At 46.2% G+C, this 24,067-nt stretch overlaps 1 protein-coding gene across 33 annotated transcripts in view; it reads left to right on the top strand.

Annotated features, from left to right (window-relative positions):
- EPB41L3 (erythrocyte membrane protein band 4.1 like 3) overlaps positions 1-24,067 on the top strand; it is an 826,134-nt gene that overhangs the window by 609,358 nt on the left and 192,709 nt on the right. For all 33 annotated transcript variants that reach the window (XM_069219822.1, XM_069219821.1, XM_069219820.1 and 30 more), the window contains exon 12: positions 8,819-9,036. In XM_069219822.1, coding sequence (XP_069075923.1) covers positions 8,819-9,036 — 218 coding nt within the window. The remainder of the gene's footprint in view (positions 1-8,818; positions 9,037-24,067) is intronic.

Genomic DNA, 24,067 nt, shown 5'->3' with positions numbered 1-24,067 from the left:
CTTCCACCAGCCTGGCATTGCAGTCCGTGAACACTGCATGCCTTTTGGGTTGTTATTCTCGCACCCTGAATGAAACAATTGCACAAGTGCTGCCACAGGTCCCAGAGTCTGCTTTTCGCTCCTTTCATGGCTATAGAAGGGGCGCCCAGCCATGTCCATTCCCTTCCAGCCACGGTGTCACGCATGCTTCCCAGCCTCTGTGTGGCCATGGACATGGAATCCACCGGCCTTGTGGATCAGGAAGCCAGCAGTCTGGCCAGTCCGCCGCCCCCCACTCTGCAGCTGCCTCCAAACCTTCCTGGCCTGACAATTCCCCCGAGGTACTAGTCAGAGGCAGGATCTGCCATCACCTGCTCTGCTGGCATTCAATCACATCAGACAGGTGGGTTTTGCAGATACTCCAAAGGGGCTACTCCTTTGCGACTCCCCCTCCATCCATGCCACCATCCTACGATAGGCTGATGAAGGATCACTTGGCACATTGCCAAGAGGAAGTTATGGCTCTCTTGGCCAAGGAATCCATATCAAGGGTCCCTGGGCCAGAATTATGTTGTGGTTATTATTCCCACTACTTTCTGGTGCCCAAAAAGGACAAGGGCCAGTGCCCTATCATAGACTTTCCACCCCTCAATCTCTTTCTCAAGAAGGAGTATTTTAAAATGCTCACTCTGGCTCAAGAATGAGAACTGTTTACATTTGTTGTATACAGCTAGCACAAATGAGGCCTCTGTAACTCTTAGATTACATTTACACTATGCAAAATTGATTTTGACGTTCTGTAATTCATGTTGCAGATGCATGCGGATAACAATTGCATGTGATGACAATGTCCAGCCTGTCTAGTTTAAAATACATTGCACGTGAAGGTACAGAATTACCCTCCGATTTGTAAGGGAGAGACATGTTTCCTACATTTCCTTATTAAACACAGAAGTTAATACATATCCATATAGCTCATACCAGTATATTAGACAAATATATGTAATCTGGGGATCATGTTTGGGAGTATAATTCTGGGAAAATAGGCCACCGTGGTATTTAGTGTTGATAGCAGTTTTTAATCTAGTAAATAGTATGTGTTTTTGTAATTTGGTATGGTAGAATTTTCACTGTATCTGCTCTTTCAAGTGTATTTTTAAACCGAACATTTTGCTAGGCCATTGCGAATTACCTCACCCTGAATTCCCCTGCAGTCATACTCTCCATACATTTTGTCAGATTTCTCAGAATGCAGAGCTCTCCCTGTTGAATTCCTGATGGTGAGCACCTATACGAATGTGTTAGTCTGGTATTTAAAAATGCAGTTCTGGTTCTCCTCTGCACTGTGGTCGACTTGCGCCCATGCATTTGGGACATATTTACTAAGAATATTTGGAGATGTGAGGTGTGTCAGATTTGTTGTCGCTCATGGATTTCTGGTGATTTTGTGTTGATTGTAGGTTACGTAATCGGAAAATCTCTGTTTTTAGGCTTTATTGCGGCTTCTGGTACATAACAGGAAACAAATGCTGGGTAAAAAGTACGCACAGGAATCCGCACCTCATATGATTCCACTAGGCTTCTAGTATTCAATATTTTGGAATCCCAGTTCACCCTTGGGGAGCCGTTTTATCAGAAGTGTGGAAATAGTGATAGGTGTGGTGTAGTGAATGTCTGTGTTTTTGGCAATATTGTGACATTTGCAGTGTTATGGGTAAGGGAAGCATGTGTATTTGATCTTTTGGAAATTCTAGACATTGTAGAGCATTGTGATGGTCAACAAAAATATTTTGAAAAAAGAACTACATCGCACTCACGCTTCATTATGAATAATGTAAATTTGGGGAAGTTAGGACTGCTACCTACTCCATGAACTTGATTGTTGTGTGAATTTTCAAAAATCGCATATTTATTTTATTTTTCAGTGACAAGTGAAAGCATGGCAGGTCCTCAATGAAAGTGTTCTGAGACAATTGTTGGATATGGCAATTGTGTGTTTTGAAACGAACTCTGGGAGCGTTATATCCAAATGAGAGGGGGGATCTGGGGATTGCATAATTATATTACTTGAATAAATCTGCTTTTATTAGAAAATTAACTTGACTGGTTTAAAGAAGAGGTTGACTTTAGCCATCAATATTTTTGTCATTTTTCTTTGCAGAAACATATGCATAGCACTTTTTTGACATTCTGGGAAACAAACATGTTTTTGCTGATTTTCTCGTACTGGTTCAAAGTAAATAAGAAAACCTGGATGTCTTTACAAGTCCTAAAATCTGACGTAAAGCAACAGAATTTTGTGCTGAATAATTTCAAAATTAAGAAATAAGTTATGAGGCTCGAGAGTAGATTATCTTAAAATGACGAATAGAGGGGTAGCATTCTAGCGAGAAAGCCCTTAACAACCAAGTGGTTAGTCAGTGATTACTTGCGTGTGCAAATCAACAGTACAGTCCATTCAGAGAAATCTTTAATTGCCATTCATTCTTTCTCACACCAGCCATATCAATCATATATCTATTCATTGTGTTTTCTACTGTTTTTTTTAAATTTGTTTTATTGGTTTTCAACAAGAGCAAGAGAGTAGTACATGGCAAACTGTGGGCATAGGCTGTATAACAATCTCCATATCTTGGATAGAACACGTGTACTGATATAGCAAAGAGAAAAGCAATCATTAAATAACGTAAACAAAAAAAATAAAATCGGCATAATGATCCTGTGCGATCATGATAATTGCGCAAATCTTGAAAAGGTAAGTGGATTTTAGGAGCATTACAGGCAAATATCTGGTTATCTGTCCAGACAATGTAACAAGACAATATCAGCAGACAAGTCGTCAGTGCTCATATATATAATCATAAGGGAGGACGTCCTTCCATTCATGACCGGCCCATTGGTCACCATATAGGAGCACCAGGGGGCAGTATCTGGGGTCGCAGGGCCAACACATCTACCCCACTGCCAGGTAATGTCTAGGTTAGGGCCTGCCACCCAGCCATTCCTCCCAATCCCCCATTGATCCTCCTATGCAAGCACTCAACACCCTGGGTGTACAGGTCAGGGGGATGGTCATCGTTTTTTGCTTCGATCTTCCCAGCATATGCGTCCCACAAGGTTTCTCTTCCCACAAGGATGCCCTGAAACATTCATTTATAGCAGTCTGATTCAGAGCGAGGCCATGGCAAGAGCATGGCCAGACACTCCTTATTGTCTTGCGCTATGGACGCCTTCCATGGCGTGGCAATGTGACATTTAAAAAGAAAAAACTCCAGGTCTATAAATTTATGCATGTTTTTCTCATTTTACCCAGTTGTGAATCCCTATCACACAAGATATGCATGGTGGAGCACTATACATAACCACATCACATTAAAAACCAGCATCTGATATCCTGCTTCTGGGACATTCAGAGGAAACCCATGGGTACATGTGTTGTATGTGGTGAGGTAGGTTTGGAGTGAACCGGAAGTGCAGGTTGCAGGACTTCTCCTTAACATGTACCAAAGCCTGCTCCGATTGTTTGTCTCTCAGTGGGGAAGGTAAAACCAAGTCCCATTGATCTCGCTCTGTTCCTAACAGAGCAGGGGCTCTGATTTGTAGGGCAGCGTATAAGTTTGTGATGGCATGCCGTGTGCTCATTTAGAATAATAAAACATAACTGTGATTGGTATCGCCATCGTCTTCAAAGACTCCATCAGCGTCACCACCTCCACCGAAGACACCCCTCTCGCCGCTGAACACCTGCATTTTCAGATTCGCACCGATCCGAGGACCACCCTCAGAGGATCCCTCGTCTACCGTCCTCCCGGCCCACGCGCCCCTTTCAGCGACGCCATCGCCGACTTCATCTCCCCGCACGCCCTCGCCTCGCCGGACTACATCCTCCTAGGTGACCTCAACTTCCATCTGGAACAAAACAACGACCCCAACACCACCACCCTGCTCGACAACCTCGCCAACCTCGGCCTCAAACAACTGGTGAACACCGCCACCCACATCGCCGGACACACGCTTGACCCCATCTTCTCCGCCAGCAAACACGTCTTCTTCAGCCACGCCTCCGCCCTACACTGGACCGACCACAGCTGCGTCCACTTCACATTCCGACGCGAGACCCGCCACCTCCGCACCCAACCCATCCCTCGTCGACAGTGGAACAAGATCCCCGAAGAGCAACTCTTCTCCGCACTCGCCGCCAACCAACCCACCCTCACCACCGACCCCAATGACGCAGCCCTCAACCTCACAAACTGGATCTCCAACTGCGCAGACATCCTTGCTCCCCTCAAACGCACGCATCGACAGACCAACACCAAAAAACCTCTCTGGTTCTCTGACACCCTCAAAGAATCAAAGAAAACTTGTCGCGCCCTTGAGAAAGCCTGGCGCAAGGACCGCACCGCTGACAACATGACCGCCCTCAAGAACGCTACCCGCGAACACCACCACCTGATCCGCGCTGCCAAAAGGAACTTTTTCACCGACAGACTGGACAAAAACAGACACAACAGCAGAGAACTCTTCAGCATCGTCAAGGAGTTCTCCAACCCCAGCGCCAACGCCAACGCCGTCACGCCCTCACAGGATCTGTGCGAATCCCTCGCCACTTTCTTCCATTGCAAGATTAGCGACTTCCATGACAGCTTTGGACACCAGACCCAACCATACACCACCGAACCGGCATCCACGGCCATCACCCTCAACAACTGGTCCCACATCAACACGGAAGAAACCAAATCCATAATGAACTCTATCCACTCCGGCGCCCCTTCGGACCCCTGCCCGCACTTCATCTTTAACAAAGCCGACGACATCATCGCCCCGCACCTCCAGACCGTCATCAACTCTTCTTTCTCTTCTGCTACCTTCCCCGAATGCTGGAAACACGCAGAAGTCAACGCCCTACTAAAGAAACCTACGGCTGACCCTAGCGACCTAAAAAACTTCCGCCCCATCTCTCTTCTGCCTTTCCCAGCCAAAGTAATAGAGAAGACCGTCAACAAACAGCTGACCACCTTCCTGGAAGACAACAACCTGCTCGACCCCTCACAAACCGGATTCCGAACCAACCACAGCACTGAAACCGCCCTCATCTCAGTCACTGACGACATCAGAACCCTGATGGACAACGGTGAAACAGTCGCCCTCATTCTGCTCGACCTCTCGGCTGCCTTTGACACCGTCTGTCACCGCACCCTAATCACCCGCCTCCGCTCCACCGGGATCCAAGGCCAGGCCCTGGACTGGATCGCCTCCTTCCTCTCAAACCGTTCCCAAAGAGTTTACCTCCCTCTGTTTCGCTCAGAACCCACAGAGATCATCTGCGGCGTACCCCAAGGCTCATCACTCAGCCCGACACTCTTCAATGTCTACATGAGCCCCCTCGCCAACATCGTACGCAAGCACGACATCATCATCACCTCCTACGCCGACGACACCCAACTTATACTCTCCCTCACCAAGGACCCCGCCAGCGCCAAGACCAACCTACAAGAGGGTATGAAGGACGTCGCAGATTGGATGAGGCTCAGCCGCCTAAAGCTGAACTCTGAAAAAACGGAAGTCCTCATCCTCGGCAACACCCCGTCCGCCTGGGACGACTCCTGGTGGCCCACGGCCCTCGGCACCGCACCGACCCCCACAGACCACGCCCGCAACCTCGGCTTCATTTTGGACCATCTTCTCACCATGACCAAGCAAGTCAACGCCGTGTCCTCCGCCTGCTTCCTCACCCTCCACATGCTCCGCAAGATCTTCCGCTGGATCCCTGCCGACACCAGAAAAACCGTGACCCACGCCCTCGTCACGAGCCGCCTGGTCTAAGGCAACACCCTCTACGCCGGGACTACAGCCAAACTCCAAAATTGCCTGCAACGCATTCAAAACGCCTCGGCCCGCCTCATCCTCGACATACCCCGCAGCAGCCACATCTCCGCACACCTGAGACACCTGCATTGGCTCCCTGTCAGCAAAAGGATCACCTTCCGACTTCTCACTCATGCACACAAAGCCCTCTACGACAAGGGACCGGAATACCTCAACAGACGCCTCAGCTTCTACGTCCCCACCCGCCTCCTCCGCTCCTCTGGCCTCGCACTTGCTGCTGTCCCTCGCATCCGCCGCTCCACGGCGGGTGGGAGATCTTTCTCCTTCCTGGCGGCCAAGACCTGGAACTCCCTCCCCACCAGCCTCAGGACCACCCAGGACCACTCCGCTTTCCGGAGACTCCTAAAGACCTGGCTGTTCGAACAGCGATAACCCCCCCTTTTTCCCCTAGCGCCTTGAGACCCGCACGGGTGAGTAGCGCGCTTTATAAATGTTAATGATTTGATTTGATTTGATTGGGGTGGTTTCCTCCCTTCCACTCCCCAGCTCGTGTGTTTTGCGTATTGATTTCATGAAATGCCAGGAAATGTCCTACTGTCAACCCATATGTATCAATAACGGCCTGGAGGGACATGAGACTCCTTTCTTGGTAAAGATCTCCTAGGACCTGTATATCTGCTGCCATTCATGGTGTTAAGTCCACGCAACGTGTTATCTCACGGAGGCCTGGCATTTGCCAAATTGGGATGAGGGGAGAATAAGGTAAGTGGTCACCCCGGCTTATCACATGGCGACACAAACACAAGTGGGCCGCATTCATCTGCTAAGACTCCTCTAGCAGTCAGGCTCCCAGAGATGACAACCAGGTGAATAACAGAACTTCCTTCATGGTCCCCGTAACTGCCACCCTCTCCAAGCACCAGGGTAGCCGGCAGCATAGGTGGATCCTATGCTCTGGCTCCAGGACTGGTGCCAGTGGATAGATGCATGATTTGGCCCAATTCAATTTGAGGCCAGATACCTCACCAAAGTCTTCTAGCAGCATCATCAGGGCCGGGAGAGTAGAGGGGGTATCAAAGAAATGCATGCATTATCTGCATACAGGGAGATAACATAGTATTCGCCCTGGGCCAGTATGCCCCATTATTGTGCCTGCAGTTATAAACTACATGCCAAGGACCCCATACCCAAGGCAAATATCAAATGGAGAACCTTGCCAGGTCCCTCTGTAGATATCAAAGCTGTCAGAGATCGTAATACCCATGCACACCCTAGCAGTCGGATTCCCATATAGGGCACAGATCCAGCCCCTACATCTAGGACCAAAGCCCATTTGTTCGGGGGAGACCATCAGGTAGTCCCATCCCAGGGTATCAAAGGTCTTCTCTTTGTCCAGAGACACTCCGCTCCATTCCCCATCCCTAGCCGTGGTGAGATCCATCACCAGAAAAACCTATGTATAGTTACGAAGGAGTTTCAGCGTGGGATAAACCCAGATTGATCCGAATGCACCAAAATATCAATAACAGGGAGCAATCTATTGCCTAACATCTTCCCCAGCACTTCACAGTCAAGGCTGAAGAGAGACAGCAGCTGGTAGGACCGGACATCCAAGGGGTCACGACCTGGATTAAGGTGGATCATGATGAATGCCTACCTGAGAGATTGCAGCAACTGCCCCAGCTGCCTGACTTTGTTGAAGGCCTCAAGAAGCTTCAGCTCCAGGACTGATGCATACACAGCATTGTACTCTATCCGGAGCCCATCTGTGCCCAGGGTTTTATTACAAGCAATCTGCATGATAGCAACCTGGATCTCTGTTTTCTACTAAATTTAATGTATTCCTCTGTACTGGAAGCCTTAGTGTGAGCAAAACGAGGTTGATACATATTCTCAAACGTGGGCAAAAATAGTGCTCCGGGGGCAGCCTAAAAACAAAAATGTAAAGATAAAAAGAAGAAGGATGTACTAGGGAAAGAAAACAATCCATAATGGTTGAGAGAGTCAAACGTTATGGATAATCCTGAAATTCTATGATCCACTCACTACTTTGTATTATCTTTCCTGCTGACATAAATGGCTCTGTGTTCTTAGAAGAACATGTAGAGGGAGTTAAGGATGTGCCCAGTTTATTGTATCCATCCTGTTGCCTGCCTGTTTTATCAGTACTGATTCAAATACACACATAGAGCCTAATTTTGAGTTTGGCAGATTTTGCCAAACCCCCGACAGGGTGCTGCCGCCATAGTGACGACCACCCCGCCAGACCTATTAAGTGTTTCCCACTAGGCTGACAGGCGGAAACCTTGGTTCCCGCCTTTCAGCCTACCACGCAGCAGCATTGTCTCTGGATCGAAATCGAGCCAGCAGCAGTGCTGTCGCCTGCAGGGTACACCAGCACCTTTGCAATGTTCACTGTCTGCACAGCAGGCCCCCTGCACCTGTTCTCCTCCATTATTTTCATGGTGGTGAAACACAAATGGAAAGGTTGGCGGAGAACGAAGTTGTAATCTGCAGGGCAGCGCTGCATGCAGCACTGCCCTGACGGATTACGACATCCACCCGCTGTCTACCTGTCAGGATCACTAACCCCGTCAGAGGCAGCGGAACCCTGGCAGTCTGACTGCCAGAGTCTTAATGTGGTGGTGGTCGGATCGCCAGCGTCGTAATGAGGCCCTTAGTTTCGTTTACATTTCTACCTGTAGAAAATTTGATGCACTCATCAAGAGGTAAGCATAAAAAACATTGCCTGGGCACAACTGTTACAAAAAATAGTGACCAGAGTCTTGTCTTCTTTTGAATCAGTCGTGCTCAATGCAACTGAAATGTATGAAGGGTGTAACACATTTACCAGTAGGTAACATTCTGTCTCAACAGTGCCTTCTTTCTTGCCTCAGGAAATGTGGAATATAATTTGCTGATAAATGCCTGTAGAACTAAATTCTGTGTTGCTGCATCTGCAGAGTTTGATGTGAAAAAGCTTTTGTTGAATGACTCTCTTTGCTTTCAGCCTCCGTGAATGAAAATCATGACATGTACATGAAGGATTCTATGTCTGCTGCAGAGGTTGGCACTGGCCCGTACAGCACAACAAAGGGCATCTCTCAAACCAACTTGATCACCACTGTGACTCCAGAGAAGAAAGCTGAAGAGGAAAGAGACGAGGAAGAGGAGCCGAACAAAAAAGAGACACCCATTCCAGTGCCAGCATCAAGGCCTGACACTAAGGTACATCATTGCAGGTTCCTTTGGTAACTTGGGTGCATGATGGGCGGGGCTGAGAAGAAAAGGAGTGACACACTACTGAGCGAGTTAAGGCAGTCGTCAGAATTATGCATGCACTCGTGGGTTGGCATGGTGTATATGTTTTTTTAGTTTTTTTTTGTGCCCATTATTTTGCAGTACTGTATTAAAAGGGAACCTGCATGCACCGTGGTGTTACTGCATGCAATTCTTTTAGGACAAGATATGAAAGTATCGACGAGGTGCGTTTTTCTGCGAGGCAAGCTGTTTTCAGTTGTATTAGGAAAGGTGACATCTTGATTGTAAAATACTAATATTTAATGTTTAATATTTGGAAATATTAAAGGAATAGAGTTTCCTTCGTAGGAATGAGAGTACCGATCGGGAGGGGTGTGTGTGTGCGTGTGAGAGTGTGTGTGTGTTTTCAAATGAAGTGCGTAAATGAAAAGCAGTGATGAACAATCCTGAGACGTACGCTTCGGTCGGATTTTTTTTCGCTCAGTTCAGAAATTACGTTTCGGTGTTGTCATCGTTGAGTGAAAAACATTTCTAGCAGTTTTATTTTAACCGATGATTGGTTTACCGAATTTTCTTTGATTTCAGCGGAAAATGTTCTTTACTCAAAGGAAATCCCAAAACATCATAAACACATGTTAACATCCGGTCTCTTCTGTGTAGTAGCCAGCCCAGTGTCTGTAAGGGTCCCTGTGCATTTGTGATGTTGTGTACAATTTGGCTGCGGACAGTCTGTCATTAGTATGACTCCGTGGTACAGTCAAATGTGCAGTCGTGCCTTTCCAGCCGTTTCAATGCAGCATGGAATCTGAGTATTTCCTTGATGGTATGTTTCGGGTATTGAGTTCTAGCCTAATGATATGTGACTAGAATTCATAACCAAACTATCATTTGACTGAAGTATTGTGTGCTTCTTATTGTGTACTAAAACATTGCCCCATTGGAGTTAATGATGGGAACTGAACAGCTAGTAGCCAATGGGACAATATTATTGTAAACAATATTTAGAACACAATATTTCTTTCAGAGGATATTTTCGTTGACGGTATTCTGCCATACAACCTCTCCAACACAGTCTATTTGAAAGTGTACGGTTTGAGTTTATAAATGACCGTCCACAGTTGTTCTCTGCTTATTCTAGTAGGTGGGCAAAATGCTCACCCCCCTTTATATCACGGGTTAAATCAGTGTCTCGTCCAAAATCACGTAGGAGTTTGCTGCAAAAAATATTATTTTCTAAAGGTTTCGCTTACACACTTTCTATTCTGCATGACCGGATTACTCTTTTCCTTGGACTTTCAAATGTGTAGTTGTTTCCTGTTATTTCTTGATTCTTAGAGAACAAGCACACTAACAAGAAGAGGAATAGTTGTCTTTATTATTGAACGTGAATCTTAAGTCATTAATATAAATGCATGTTAACTGGCCTATCCATTTACTAGAAGCCATTAATTATGCCATGGCTCTGGATAGGTAAACAGAGACTGCCTTTGGAAAAAGCTTCCTCAAAATACGTGGAAAAAAGACAGAGGTAACTTGTTTTAGCCTGAGAGATCGCCATAGTCTCTTGTTTGCTAAACAGATGTATTTTATTTATTCATATATTTATAGTGCAGACTGGAGCCAAACGATGGAAGAGCACTTTCCATACATTAAGCAGATACAGTATAATGTAGAAAAATAATTAGTTATAAAACAAAGACAGTGAGGTAAAATTAAGTGTATACCATACATGGCATGTGGATAGTATGTGACCCAGAGATGAAAGCACTCAGAAGAAAGGAACCACGTGAGAAAAAATAGCAAATGTATGGTACGTCTCTAATGTATATACAACTGTCTAATGTATGGTTTTCCTGCTATGCCAACTGTACAAAATATAGGCAGGTGGCTCAATTCTGAAAGGGGACTCTAAAAGGCTGTACAGCAGCTATGGAAGTATTGTTGGGAAGTATTTTTTTTTGTTTAATTCTGGAAGCTTTCTTGAGAGAAAATTGTTCTCATAGTGGGAGAGATGGAGGGACGCAACATAGGGGTAGTATTTGTGAAGGAGTGTTCAAGGGTCCCTTATTTCTACAGATTAAAATTGTAAGCATAAGTGAGTTTGAGCTCTTAAATTGACTTAGTCTAGTTGAGAAAAACAATTTCTAACATATTAGAGTATTTTTGTGTACTGTTTGATGGATAATGCAAGCTAGTTTCAGGGTTCATCTGGCTTCAGTTGGAAGCCAATTCCAGGAGATCAGAATCATGTGATAGCCTCATATTTCCATGACTTCAAGACCAGTCTCACTTTGATATGTAGAGCTGCTTTAAGGGAGCAAGGTGTACAGTTGATATTCTAGTAAGCAAGCAAATGCCGTAGCCTAATCTTGACTAGACTAAGGATTGACCACTTTTTTTAGGTGTTCGCTGGGTGGGGAAATATTAATTCCACACAACAGTCTTATTTAGAATTGTGCTCCTTTTTGGTTTGGAGTTATGTGGGTCTGCAGTTTTAACAGGCATAAAGGCCAAGGAGTTTGCACACGAAGCAATTGTGACAGTTTGATATGTTAAAAGATACCTTTGTGAAATGATTGTACAGCCGTTGCATAGTTTGGGGAGACATCAACAAATATTCTTTTCCAAGTGGTTTAATTTGAGGTAGTGCTCAGACATCCATTTCTGAATTTTATTGTTGGAAAATGGCTCTCTGTAAAGGGTCACCCCAAAATTTGTGCCTGCCTCCTCATCTTTTTCTAACTTTTTGTTGGCTTTAGGACTCTAGGCACTTTACCACTGCTAACCAGTACATAGGTGCATGTGCTCTCTCCCTGAAAATGATAACATTGGGTCATACCCAAATGGCATATTTAATTTACTTGTAAGTCCCTAGTAAAGTGCTCTATATGTGCCCAGGGCCTGTCAATTAAATGCTACTAGAGGGCCTGCAGCACTGACTGTGCCACCCACATAAGCAGCCCCTTAACCATGTCTCAGGCCTGCCTTTGCAAGGCGTGTTTGTGCAATTTCACTGCCACTTCGACTTGGCATTTAAAAACTTTTAAAACTACTTGCCAAGCAGTAAATTCCCCTTTTACTACATCTAAGTCGCCCGTAAGGTAGGCCCTAGGTAGCCCATAGCGCAGGGTGCTATGTAAGTAAACAGCAGGACATTTACTCAAAAGTTTTACATGTCTTGGTAGTGGAAAACTCTCAAAGCCTTTTTTTCGATACAGTGAAGCCTGCTTGCCTCATTGGCCATAATTAGAGATTCCCTTCTATGATTTTAAGCGGTAATTTCTGATCTGAGAGGAATTGACTTGTCATATTTGATATGGTTTGAATGGCAGTAAAAATCATACTTACTGGTGAAGTTGAATTCTACATTACTATTTCCGAAATTCCACTTTTAGAAAGTAGGCATTTCTCTGCACGTTCTGCTATCTGTGCATTACAGCTTGACTCCAATCCACATCTGCTCTGTGCTGGTTGACCGCTACCCTTGTGCATTCCACCCAGGCAGCCACAAAGATAGGACCCTCAGCTGCATCTGCATTAATCAGCATACAGATGTGTTTCCCTGGGCAAGAAGGGTGGAGGGGCTCTCTCTTGCACTTCAAATGCCAGTGACCTGCCTCACACAAAGGACTGATAACCCCCTCTTGGCAGACAGGACTGGGTTGAAAGGGGAACTTGTGCACTTCTAAACCACTCTTTGAAGTTTCCTCCACTTCAAAGGCACTTTTGGGTGTATATATACTGGTTTTGGGACCCCCATCAAATCAAACACCTCTGGATCTACAACAGGACTCTTTCAGATGGACTGCTCAGTTGCCCAAAGGACTCATCTAGACTGCTTTTCTGGAAAAACCGCTCTCTTTCTTGTTGTCCTGCTGCTCCCTGACCCTGCTAGAAGGACTCTGCCTTCCTCTACAAGTGCTCTCCAAGGGCTTGGATTGAGCTTGACTTCTGTTCTAAAGTCTCAGGGCCAACAACGACTTTATCTATTAGTTACTAACTAGTCCACTGACTTACGCCACTCCAGAACCGGAGCCGCTGTCCGACACCACGCTGCTGCCTGTTACGGCCCAGTGGTCCTCGCTGAACACAACGACCACGGCCTGCCACGTAAGCCGGACATCACTGCGACGCCGCTGAAGTCTTGTGGTGTGATCACGACTCTGTGAAGTTGACACATTGTCTTGACCTGCTTGACTCATCGACCCTGCGGTTTCACAAGGAACCAACGCCTCGCCACTAAAGCTGTATCACTTCCTCTGCAACCGAACAGAACCGACACGCATTGTCCTCGGTGACGCCTCATCTCGACAACTCTGTGCTACATCTTTGTTCCTCATTTACTAAAGGTACTGTGCCTGGGGTCCATGGGACTCCATGACCAGCTCCATTCCCTCACAAGTGGCAGCGGCCTAGATTGTGTTGTAACTTACCCTCACTAAGGTTGTGGTCCCTGCTTGGACATGGTGCATACCTCTGCCAACTAGAGACCCAATTTCTAACATTTATCCAGTATCTAAGTGAGAAAGTCAATGTCTTCAGAGGATGCCGCTTTCTGGTACAGCAGTTTGTCATCATCATAGAAAGGGTTGTAGATTTTACATTTTTTAGAGGAAATTTAGAGGGTTCAATGTATAGACTGAACTGAGCAGGGGAAAGTATGGGGTCTAAAAGTACTGTTTGAAAGAGGGGTGTTGGAGCAGCAATTAGTATTTTTATGCATCAGTACTGGGTACCAAGGTAATATGAAATTCACTCTAGACCACTCATCAGAAGCTCATTAAAGATCTTTTTGAGCAGGGAGTGGTTGTCTGTGTCAAAAGACACATCGAGCTCTAGAGGGTGAGCTGGCAAAATCATTTTTATCAAGGAATAGGGGTGCATAACTATATTTTGAAGCATTGCCATCTCTTTGCTGAAATTCAGACAGAAAGAGGATTGGAAGTCATTGTGGAGTTTGTTTTCAGCTATTACTTGTTTGAGCTGGTTCTCAATGCAGCTTTCCAGGTATTTGGACAGGATATGCAGGTAAAATAACGGTCAATAGTTGTCCACATAGTCATCATCAGCTTGTGACTTTTTCAGAAGAGGTGATTCGTTTCTGGCTTTTAGATATTGTACAACATTGCTTTAAGGAAAAGAAACATTAATTAAGGAGGACCAGAACAGCTTTAAGGAGTACTAGTTTCTTTGATGAAATGGGTGAGAATGGGATCATTGAAATGAGAAGATGTTGAAGTTTTCTCCGAATTCAGACGAAGTGCATTCTGTTTTTAGAGTAGGTTCCATGTTTCCAACAATAATCGTCTGTTTCAAAAATTGTTCAATCTTTCTCCTTGAAGAACATGGCACGATTTTTGTAGTTTTCATAAGGGTGATGATTAGGCTAGAAATTGACTTTGTGTTAAGTTGCTTGTTTGACCTAATAGTAGTTTTTTTGACCATGGTTAATTTGGTGTGAATTAATTAGTTTTGTTCTTTTTAAATATATTTTAAATACTTTTTCTTTCAGATTGTAGTTTTACAAGTTTTTCCAAAGAGTGGTTTTGGTGCCAGCACCGTTCCACTGTTCAGAGGGCTTTTCTGACTAGACTATTTATCATTGTAAACCATTGTTCTGAATACTTGCATTTTTGCGAGGTCATCATGTCTTGTGAATTGCTGGATCTTTCTGGAGCCCATTACTGTGGTTGTATATCTAGGGGTGTTTGAGGAAATGTTATATGAAACAGAGCCTGAATCAACATATTTGTACTTTCCTATCAGTTGTTTTGTTGTCTTACTTTATAGAACTTGAGGGAAAATGGAATCAGGAAGTGCCCTAAGCCATTTCCAGGGATTTTAGGGTCAGCCTTGATTGATTCTCTGCTAGCAAATATACATCTAGAGTCAAGCCTATTTTGGGTGGTGGAGGAGAAATGTATCATTTTATCAGCTGTGAGATGAGTAGTACTTTTGAACTTTCTAATATAAGTTGAAATCCCTAAAAAGGCTTTTTTCTCAAGAATAAATTAAACTGCATGGTATGACAAAGACATTATTGTCTTCTGGAAGATGGTAGCCACATTGCAGTTACGTGGGGATTGTATCAGCTGTTTTGATTTTGATCGAGGCACAGGAAGGATGGAGATTAATTTATGTTTTAGGATCCTGCATTGGATGAAGTCTTTATGGATAATTGCCAATCCGCAACCATTTTTCCTGATTTGTCTCAGTGGATGATTGAATGTTCTGGGTGTACGAGTGAGTCTAGCACTGGGTGTGAGGCATTATTGGGCTAAGGTAGCAAAATGAGATCTAAATTGATAGTTGTAATCAGTTCTGCAATCTGAAGTCTGTTTAAAGCAGGTCTGCAATTATGAATTAAGAACTTGAAGGAAACTAGGTGACTAGATGGTGCATAGACTGGATGTTACTTAAGGTTTTCAGGTTGCAAACTCAATTGTTGTGTCATGATGTCTGCTTCAGATTGCCCACAATAGTTGGATATTGTCAACGTCTGAGGGACTGATTTTAGAGTCTATGAATTCATAGTAGTTAAGTAGACTATAAGGTAAAGGGACTAGCTGCCTGCCAGGAGGACAGACCACAAGCCCCAGGGAGACTTATGGCAGGAACCCCAGGTGGTTACTTACGTGTGCCTGGAGGCGCTATAAACCTAAGGCACTCATCCCACTTCCCATGAAGGAACTTGCTCCCTGCCAGGGGGGCGGCCCATAAGCCCCAGGGAGCCTCACGGCAGGAGAGGCAGGCAGTTAATTTCTCATTCCTGGATGTGATATAAAACTAAGGGACTCTTCTCGCAGCCCGTAAAGGAACTTGCAACCTACCAGGGTGGCAGACCACAAGCCCCAGAGAAACTTGCAGCAGGAGCCGCAGGTGTTTAATTTTGTGCACCTGGAAGCACTATAAAGCTATGGCACTCGTCCCGCTGTCCATAAAGGAACTAGCCGCCTGCCAGAGGAGCGGACCACAAGCCTCAGGAAGACTTGCAGCGGGAACGGCAGGTGGTTAATTTTGCACGTCTGAAAGCGCTATAAAACAAAGGCACTCGTCCCACTGCCTGTAAAGGAACTTGCCACCTGCCAGGTGGATGGCCCACATACCCCAGAGATACTCATGGCAGGAGCTGCAGGAGGTTAATTTTGCACACCTGGAGGTCATAAAACTATGGCAGTCGTCCCACTGTGTGGGGCATGCCTGGGCGCATGCCCAGGCCAAGACAGGGCCCGCCTTCGCCTGTCATTGTCTGAAGAGGCTGGCCACCCCTCTTCTGTGTGGTCTCCTTTTAGCTGTGCTGATAACTAGGTATGGCATTTTATGTCTTTCTACCTTTGTTTGTTGTTTAGCAAGTCTGTGAGTGACTGTTGTTGTCCCTGCGAAGATGGGGAAGCAGAAAGTCCCAGCTGCATCGAACAAAACCCATACACCTACCCCAACATCTTTGGATGAGTTCTTGCAGTGTGGAGTAGGGGTTATCAGCAAAGAGGTTGAACTGGAAGAATGCCATTTGTCTAACACTTCATTGCCCCCTCGCTCCCCTCTAAGCTGTTCACCTGACTGAGGGGTAGTCACCAGGTATTTGGCCTTTGGCCTTGGCTTTGAAAGTCACTACGTAACCTGGAGAAGGTGAATCCACACCCCAGGGGGAGATGAAATGGTCATCCCGTTGGAACCCACAATTCTAGTGGTCTCTGGCAAACCAGGGGAAAGCGTTGTCTGGGAAAAGGAAAAGGGGAGAGGCAGGAGGTAGGGCAAAACACCCACTTACGAGCATTGTGACAACTCCCTTACCACGCAATGGGCTAGCATCTGACACAAGGATTATGAAGTTGGGAGTTTTAATGCAGGATTCTTATGTCAAACTTTTATCAGCTTTAGATGATAAACTGGCTCCAGTTGTTCCTCGACTGACTGTGATAGAGTCTGAGCTATACAGTTGCTCATCCCTTGTGTGCCCTGGTAATACGAGGAGTAGCGACTCTTAGGCTATGAATCTAGTGTTCTTCTGATTTCTGGGACAGACGATGAACAAACTGATTAATCTAGTGGGTGGAGGTGGGGGAGGCTACTAGCTTGGGTGGAGATTCAGACTTTTAGATCGAAGCAGGCTTCAGTATGATTAGGAAGGGATGTGGGTAGGGTGGGAGAAGGAGAGGCTATGCAGGCTGGACCCACAGCCCACATAATGATAAGTTCCATGGCCCTGTAGTTTAAATGCCACATAGAAAAGACACTGCTGCTCAGCAGAGAGGTAGACCCCAGATAGGGCTAGAAGAGAGAGAGAGGGTAATAATCATGGTAGAGTGCTAGGAAGTAGGCACAAACCCCTAGCCCACTTGAACGACAGATTGGACCTGCCACCCGATTGTTGTCCATATGTCACGGTCCCAATAAATGTTCCCCATGCAAGTCCTGGGAGAAAACAATAAACTTTATTTGAGTTAAAAAATAAAGTTTGTCACTGGTTAGTACAGAATAAAGACGTTAAGCTGCATGAGTTTAGGGACATTTTGATGGTGAGAAGAACTGGGTGGAAAGAGCTACTGTCTAAAACTAAAAGGGGGGATTGCGTGGTAATCAGCTGTAGGTATCCAGCACTAGCGGAAAGGCTGATCTACTGGGGGAACACTCTTAACCTAGACATATTGAGCACAGGCAGTGAGGGTTGTCCTGCTGTTTTTTTTTTTATTCACACTTAAGGGGGACCGGACCTCAAGAAAGAATGAGGGAGGGCTTATGGCTCGTTAAAATGAGTTGAAGCCTTATTATAATGTTCCTGTCATTAACAAACTCCAGATCCTCACTGATCTTGACAGCCAAGACTGACTCTCTAGCAATCAGATAAGTGGGCAAGCGATAGATATTGAGATATGTTTGAGTGGGACCTGCTTGTTGAAGCCTGCTATGAAACATGGAGATCAAAGGGAAACTGAATCTGGTTGTAAGGCCGGGGATTTAATAAAGACACCTTCTTGCTTTGCGTATTTGAATGCCACTCCTTGCCTCGGGCTATTAGCTCATCAAAATGTATTGAAAAAGGAACTCAAAGATAAGGTGATAAGGAACTCAAGTCGGATGTTGATACTCGGGCGCTAATGGAATATATTCTATTATTATCCTGGAATGTAACTGGGTTAAAAGATAAAGTGGTAGATCAGGAGTGGGGACGGTTTATAAATAAATATGATTTAATTTTCACACAAGAGATGTGGGCCGTAAATCCGATCCATAGACTGGGATACATGCACTATACCTATGAGGCACTACCCTCAAAAAGGGGGCACCCATCTAGTGGACTGATTATTTGGGTTGAAAATAGCCTGGATTTGGAGATAAAAAGATTGGATATAAATGGGCAACACATTTTGGGCTTGGCTGTGAGAAGACGAGGGGGTGTTCCTGGGTACATATATATATATATAATAATTATATATATATGTTCGATGGCATGTGTAGCTGCAGATACACATGCTGTGCATTATCCTGCCATCTAGTGTTGGGCTCGGAGTGTTACAAGTTGTTTTTCTTCGAAGAAGTCTTTTCAAGTCACGAGACTGAGGGACTCCTCCCTTTCGGCTCCATTGCGCATGGGCGTCGACTCCATCTTAGATTGTTTTCTTTCCGCCATCGGGTTCGGACGTGTTCTTCTACGCTCCGTGTTTCGGTTCGGAAAAGATAGTTATACATCGGAAAATTCGACGGTATTGTTTGCGCTCGGTACCAGGTTAGTGCTAGCACATCAACACCGAAGAAAGAAAAGTTCCGGCAGCCCTTCGGGGTTTCAACGCCTTGGGGGGGCCTGGTCGGCCCAACCACGTCCATCTTCAACGCTCATGGACCGGACCCCCTTCCGCTTCTGCCCCAACTGCCTTGCAAAGTATCCTTTTACAGACCAACACTTTGTCCCCCGAACACAAAGAGGATACTTGCGAGGCTTGTCGGGCATTTCGATCCAAGAAGACACTGCGGGATCGTAGAGCTCGAAGACTCCAGATGGCGTCGACACCGGCCAGACACACCGACGTCGAAGAAGAGGAGACATTCTCCATTCGAGATTCGGACTCGGACGAGTCCGAGAGTGAGCAGCCGAAGACGCAGCAAACCGTGAGTAAACCAGCCCCGGCAAAAACTCACTCGAAGATCATAAAGGCCCAAGGGGCGCCACCGCCAACAGGCCATGGCTTTACCCGAAAACACGGTGACCAAACATCGGCACCGAAAAAGGCCTCCCAGCAGCCGAAGACATCCGACTCCGGTCAAGATACCGGCTCCGAACAGACTCAGCACCGAGATACTGGCTCCGAACATACTCAGCACCGAGAGTTCGGCACACCGAAAGTCAAAAAGGTTTCCTCTGAGCCAAAAAAGACTGTCGAAATAATTTCGGTACCGAAACATTCTTCCTCTGAGCCGAAACAAAGCTCCTATACAGAGGAACAAGGCCTTTCCACACACTTACAAGGCCACCGATTTGAACAAGAGCTGGGCATGGGAGAGCCTGACCATACCCAAAGAAGGCTCCATATCCAAAAGGACACAGGGAAAATCAGAACTCTTCCTCCAATCAAATTGAAGCGGAAGCTCGCATTCCAAAAGGTGGAAATGCAGCCTAAAGCAAAAGTGGCAAAAGAGAAAACCCCACCACAATTTTCGCCACAACAATCACCAATACATTCGCCACATCTGTCCCCGGTAGCAACACCCCCAATGATGCAATCACCAACGCACACAGGGATGAGTCAAGATGACCCAGATGTATGGGATTTGTATGATGCACCGGTCTCTGACAATAGTCCCGAATGCTACCCGGCAAGACCTTCACCACCTGAAGACAGTACTGCTTACATGCAAGTGGTTTCCAGGGCAGCTACATTTCATAATGTAGCATTGCATGCAGAGCCCATAAAAGAAGACTTCTTGTTCAATACCCTGTCATCTATGCACAGCCAATACCAAAGCTTGCCAATGCTGCCAGGCATGTTAAAACACGCTAAACAAGTGTTTCAAGACCCAGTCAAAGGCAGGGCCATCACGCCTAGGGTGGAGAAGAAATATAAACCTCCCCCTACTGACCTTGTGTACATCACACAACAGTTAACTCCAGATTCAGTGGTAGTAGGAGCAGCCCGAAAAAGGGCGAACTCACAAACTTCTGGAGACGCACCACCGCCCGACAAAGAAAGTCGGAAATTCGATGCAGCAGGCAAAAGGGTGGCAGCACAGGCAGCCAATCAATGGCGAATTGCCAATTCTCAGGCTCTTCTAGCAAGATACGACAGGGCACATTGGGATGAAATGCAACATCTCATTCAACACCTTCCCAAAGAGTTCTAGAAACGTGCCCAACAGGCTGTCGAGGAGGGCCAAAATATCTCCTACAACCAAATAAGGTCGGCCATGGACTCAGCAAACACAGCGGCCAGAACAGTAAACACAGCGGTAACCATTCGGAGACACGCATGGCTATGAACCTCCAGATTTAAGCCCGAAATTCAGCAAGCAGTGCTAAATATGCCATTCAATGAACAACTATTTGGGCCGGAGGTGGCAATAGACAAACTGAAGAAAGAAACTGACACGGCCAAAGCCATGGGCGCGCTCTACTCCCCACAGAGCAGAGGCACTTTTAGGAAGCCGCACTTTAGAGGGGGGGTTTCGGGCCCAGACCACAGAGCCTTCCACCTCACAAGTCAGACCCACAGATCAGGGCCAATATCAGAGAGGAGGTTTTCAAGGACAATATAGGGGTGGACAGTTCCCTAAAACAAGAGGGAAATTCCAGAGCCCAAAACCCCCACAAACTAAACAGAGACTTCAACGTCACAAACCCCCACCACACAACACCAGTGGGGGGGGAGACTCACAGATTATTACCACAGCTAGGAACACATAACTACGGACACGTGGGTCCTAGCCATTATCCAACATGGTTATTGCATAGAATTCCTGCATTTGCCACCAAATGTGCCTCCAAGAGCACACAACATGTCCAAACAACACTTACATCTGTTACTAGAAGTAACAACTAGAAGTCCAAGCATTGTTACAAAAAGAAGCAATAGAACTTGTACCCAACCATCAAAAAGGAACAGGTGTTTACTCCCTGTATTTCCTAATTCCAAAAAAGGACAAAACACTGAAACCCATATAAGACCTCATTACACTAAGGGGGTCATTATGACCCTGGCGGAAGGCGGAGAACCGGCGGTAAGACCGCCAACAGGCTGGCGGTCTTACTTTGTGGAATTATGACCATGGTGGTTACCGCCATGGTCATCCTCCGGTTCTCCGCTCCGCCCGCTGGGCTGGAGACCTGGGTCTCCAGCCCGGCGGCCGTCACTATACCGCCGGTGGTATTTGGACCCGGCTTACCGCCGTGGATTTCCAGCGGTTTGAACCGCCATGAAATCCATGGCGGTAAGTACTATCAGTGCCAGGGAATTGCTTCCCTGGCACTGATAGGGGTCTCCCCCACCCCGACTCCCTCCCCTACACCCCAAACGACCCCTGCCACCCCCCAAAGGTGGCAGGGCCCCCCTTCCCACCCCGACCCCCAACATCACATCACCCATACCCGCACAACACGCACATAGGCTCCACCTACACACTTACACGCACACATGCCGACATACATGCCTACACCCACACACACAGTCAGACACGCACACCCACATTCACACATACACGCACACATCCATACAGACATACCCACAGACATACACGCACTCATTCCCATACACACAACACCCCCGCAAGCATACATGCACACACACCCCCTCTACATACACACACGCACACCCCCATGCACGCACACAACACACAACACCCCCCCACCCCTCTCCCCTCACGGACGATTGACTTACCTGGTCCGACGATCCTCTGGGAGGGGACGGGAGCCAGGAGGGCAGCTCCGCCGACACCACACCGCCAACAGAACACCGCCATGGCGAATCACAGGACATGATTCGCTGGGCGGTGTTCTGTTGGCGTGGCGGTGGAGGTGGAGCAACCTCCCATTCCTCGCTGCCCGTCAGTATGGCTGTTGGCGGCTCTCCGTCCGTAAAAGGTCGGAGAGTTGCCAACGGTCATAATAGGCAGAGCGGCAAACCGCCACCACTGGCGGTCTTCCGCACGGCGGTCCCTCGGCGGTCTGCAAAAAAGACCGCCGAGGTCAAAATGACCCCCTAAATCTTTACATCAAATCAGATCACTTTCACATGGTGACACTTCAAGACGTGATTCCCTTACTCAAACAACAGGACTACATGTCAACATTAGATCTCAAGGATGCTTATTTCCACATACCCATACATCCTTCCCACAGGAAATACTTGAGGTTTGTAATCCAAGGCGTGCATTACCAATTCAAAGTGTTACCGTTCGGCATAACAACAGCCCCAAGAGTATTCACAAAATGCCTTGCAGTAGTAGCTGCTCACATCAGGAGGCAGCACATGCACGTATTCCCTTACTTAGACGATTGGTTAATAAAAACCAGCACCCAGCAACAGTGTCTTCTACACACAAAATACGTCATAGAAACCCTTCACAAACTAGGGTTCTCTATAAACTACCAAAAATCACATCTACAACCATGCCAAATACAACAGTATTTAGGAGCAACAATCAACACACAAAAAGGGATTGCCACTCCAAGTCCACAAAGGTTACAAGCCTTCCAAAATGTAATACTAAACATGCACCCAAACCAACACTATCAAGTGAGGTTTGTAATGAAACTCCTAGGCATGATGTCTTCATGCATAGCCATTGTCCCAAACGCAAGACTACACATACATCCATTACAACAATGCCTAGCAACACAATGGACACAAGCACAGGGTCAACTTCAAGATCTAGTGTTGATAGACCGCCAAACACACTCCTCGCTTCAATGGTGGCATCCTATAAATTTAAACCCAGGGCGGCCATTCAAAGACCTAGTGCCTCAATACGTGATCACAACAGATGCTTCCATGATAGGGTGGGGAGAACACCTCAACCAGCACAGTATAGAGGGACAATGGGACGTTCAAGAAAGGCAACTGCATATAAATCATCTAGAACTGTTAGTAGTGTTTCTAGCATTGAAAGCATTTCAACCGCTAATAGCCCACAAACACATTCTTGTCAAAACAGACAACATGACAACAATGTATTACCTAAACAAACAGGGAGGGACACACTCATCACAACTGTGTCTCTTAGCACAAAAGATTTGGCATTGGGCGATTCACAATCACATTCGCCTAATAGCACAGTACATCCCAGGGATTCAAAACCAGTTAGCCGACAATCTCAGTCGAGATCACCAACAAACACACGAATGGGAAATTCATCCTCAGATACTACAAACTTACTTTCTACACTGGGGAAGACCAGAAATAGACCTATTCGCAACAAACGAAATGCAAAATGCCAAAACTTTGCGTCCCGGTATCCACACCCTCAGTCTAAGGGCAATGCGTTATGGATGAGTTGGTCAGGGATATTTGCCTACGCTTTTCCCCCTCTCCCACTCCTTCCTTATCTTGTAAACAAATTGAGTCAAAACAGACTCAAACTAATACTGATAGCACCAACCTGGGCTCGCCAACCATGGTACACAACACTACTAGACCTGTCAGTAGTACCTCATATCAAACTACCAAACAGACCAGATCTGTTAACTCAACACAAGCAACAGATCAGAAACCCGAATCCAGCAGCGCTCAATCTAGCAATCTGCCTCCTGAAGTCTTAGAGTTTGGACATTTAGACCTTACACAAGAATGTATGGAGGTCATAAAGCAAGCTAGAAAACCAACTACAAGACATTGTTACGCAAACAAATGGAAAAGATTTGTTTATTATTGCCATCATAATCAAATCCAACCACTACACGCTTCTGCGAAAAACATCGTAAGCTATTTATTACACTTACAAAAATCAAACCTAGCCTTTTCTTCTATCAAAATACATCTCACAGCAATATCTGCCTATCTGCAGATTACAC

Source organism: Pleurodeles waltl, chromosome 2_2, assembly GCF_031143425.1.
Source record: "Pleurodeles waltl isolate 20211129_DDA chromosome 2_2, aPleWal1.hap1.20221129, whole genome shotgun sequence".
Taxonomy (NCBI): Eukaryota; Metazoa; Chordata; class Amphibia; order Caudata; family Salamandridae; genus Pleurodeles; species Pleurodeles waltl.
Note: the sequence above shows the minus strand (reverse complement) of the source record. Positions and strands in the feature narration are given on the sequence as shown.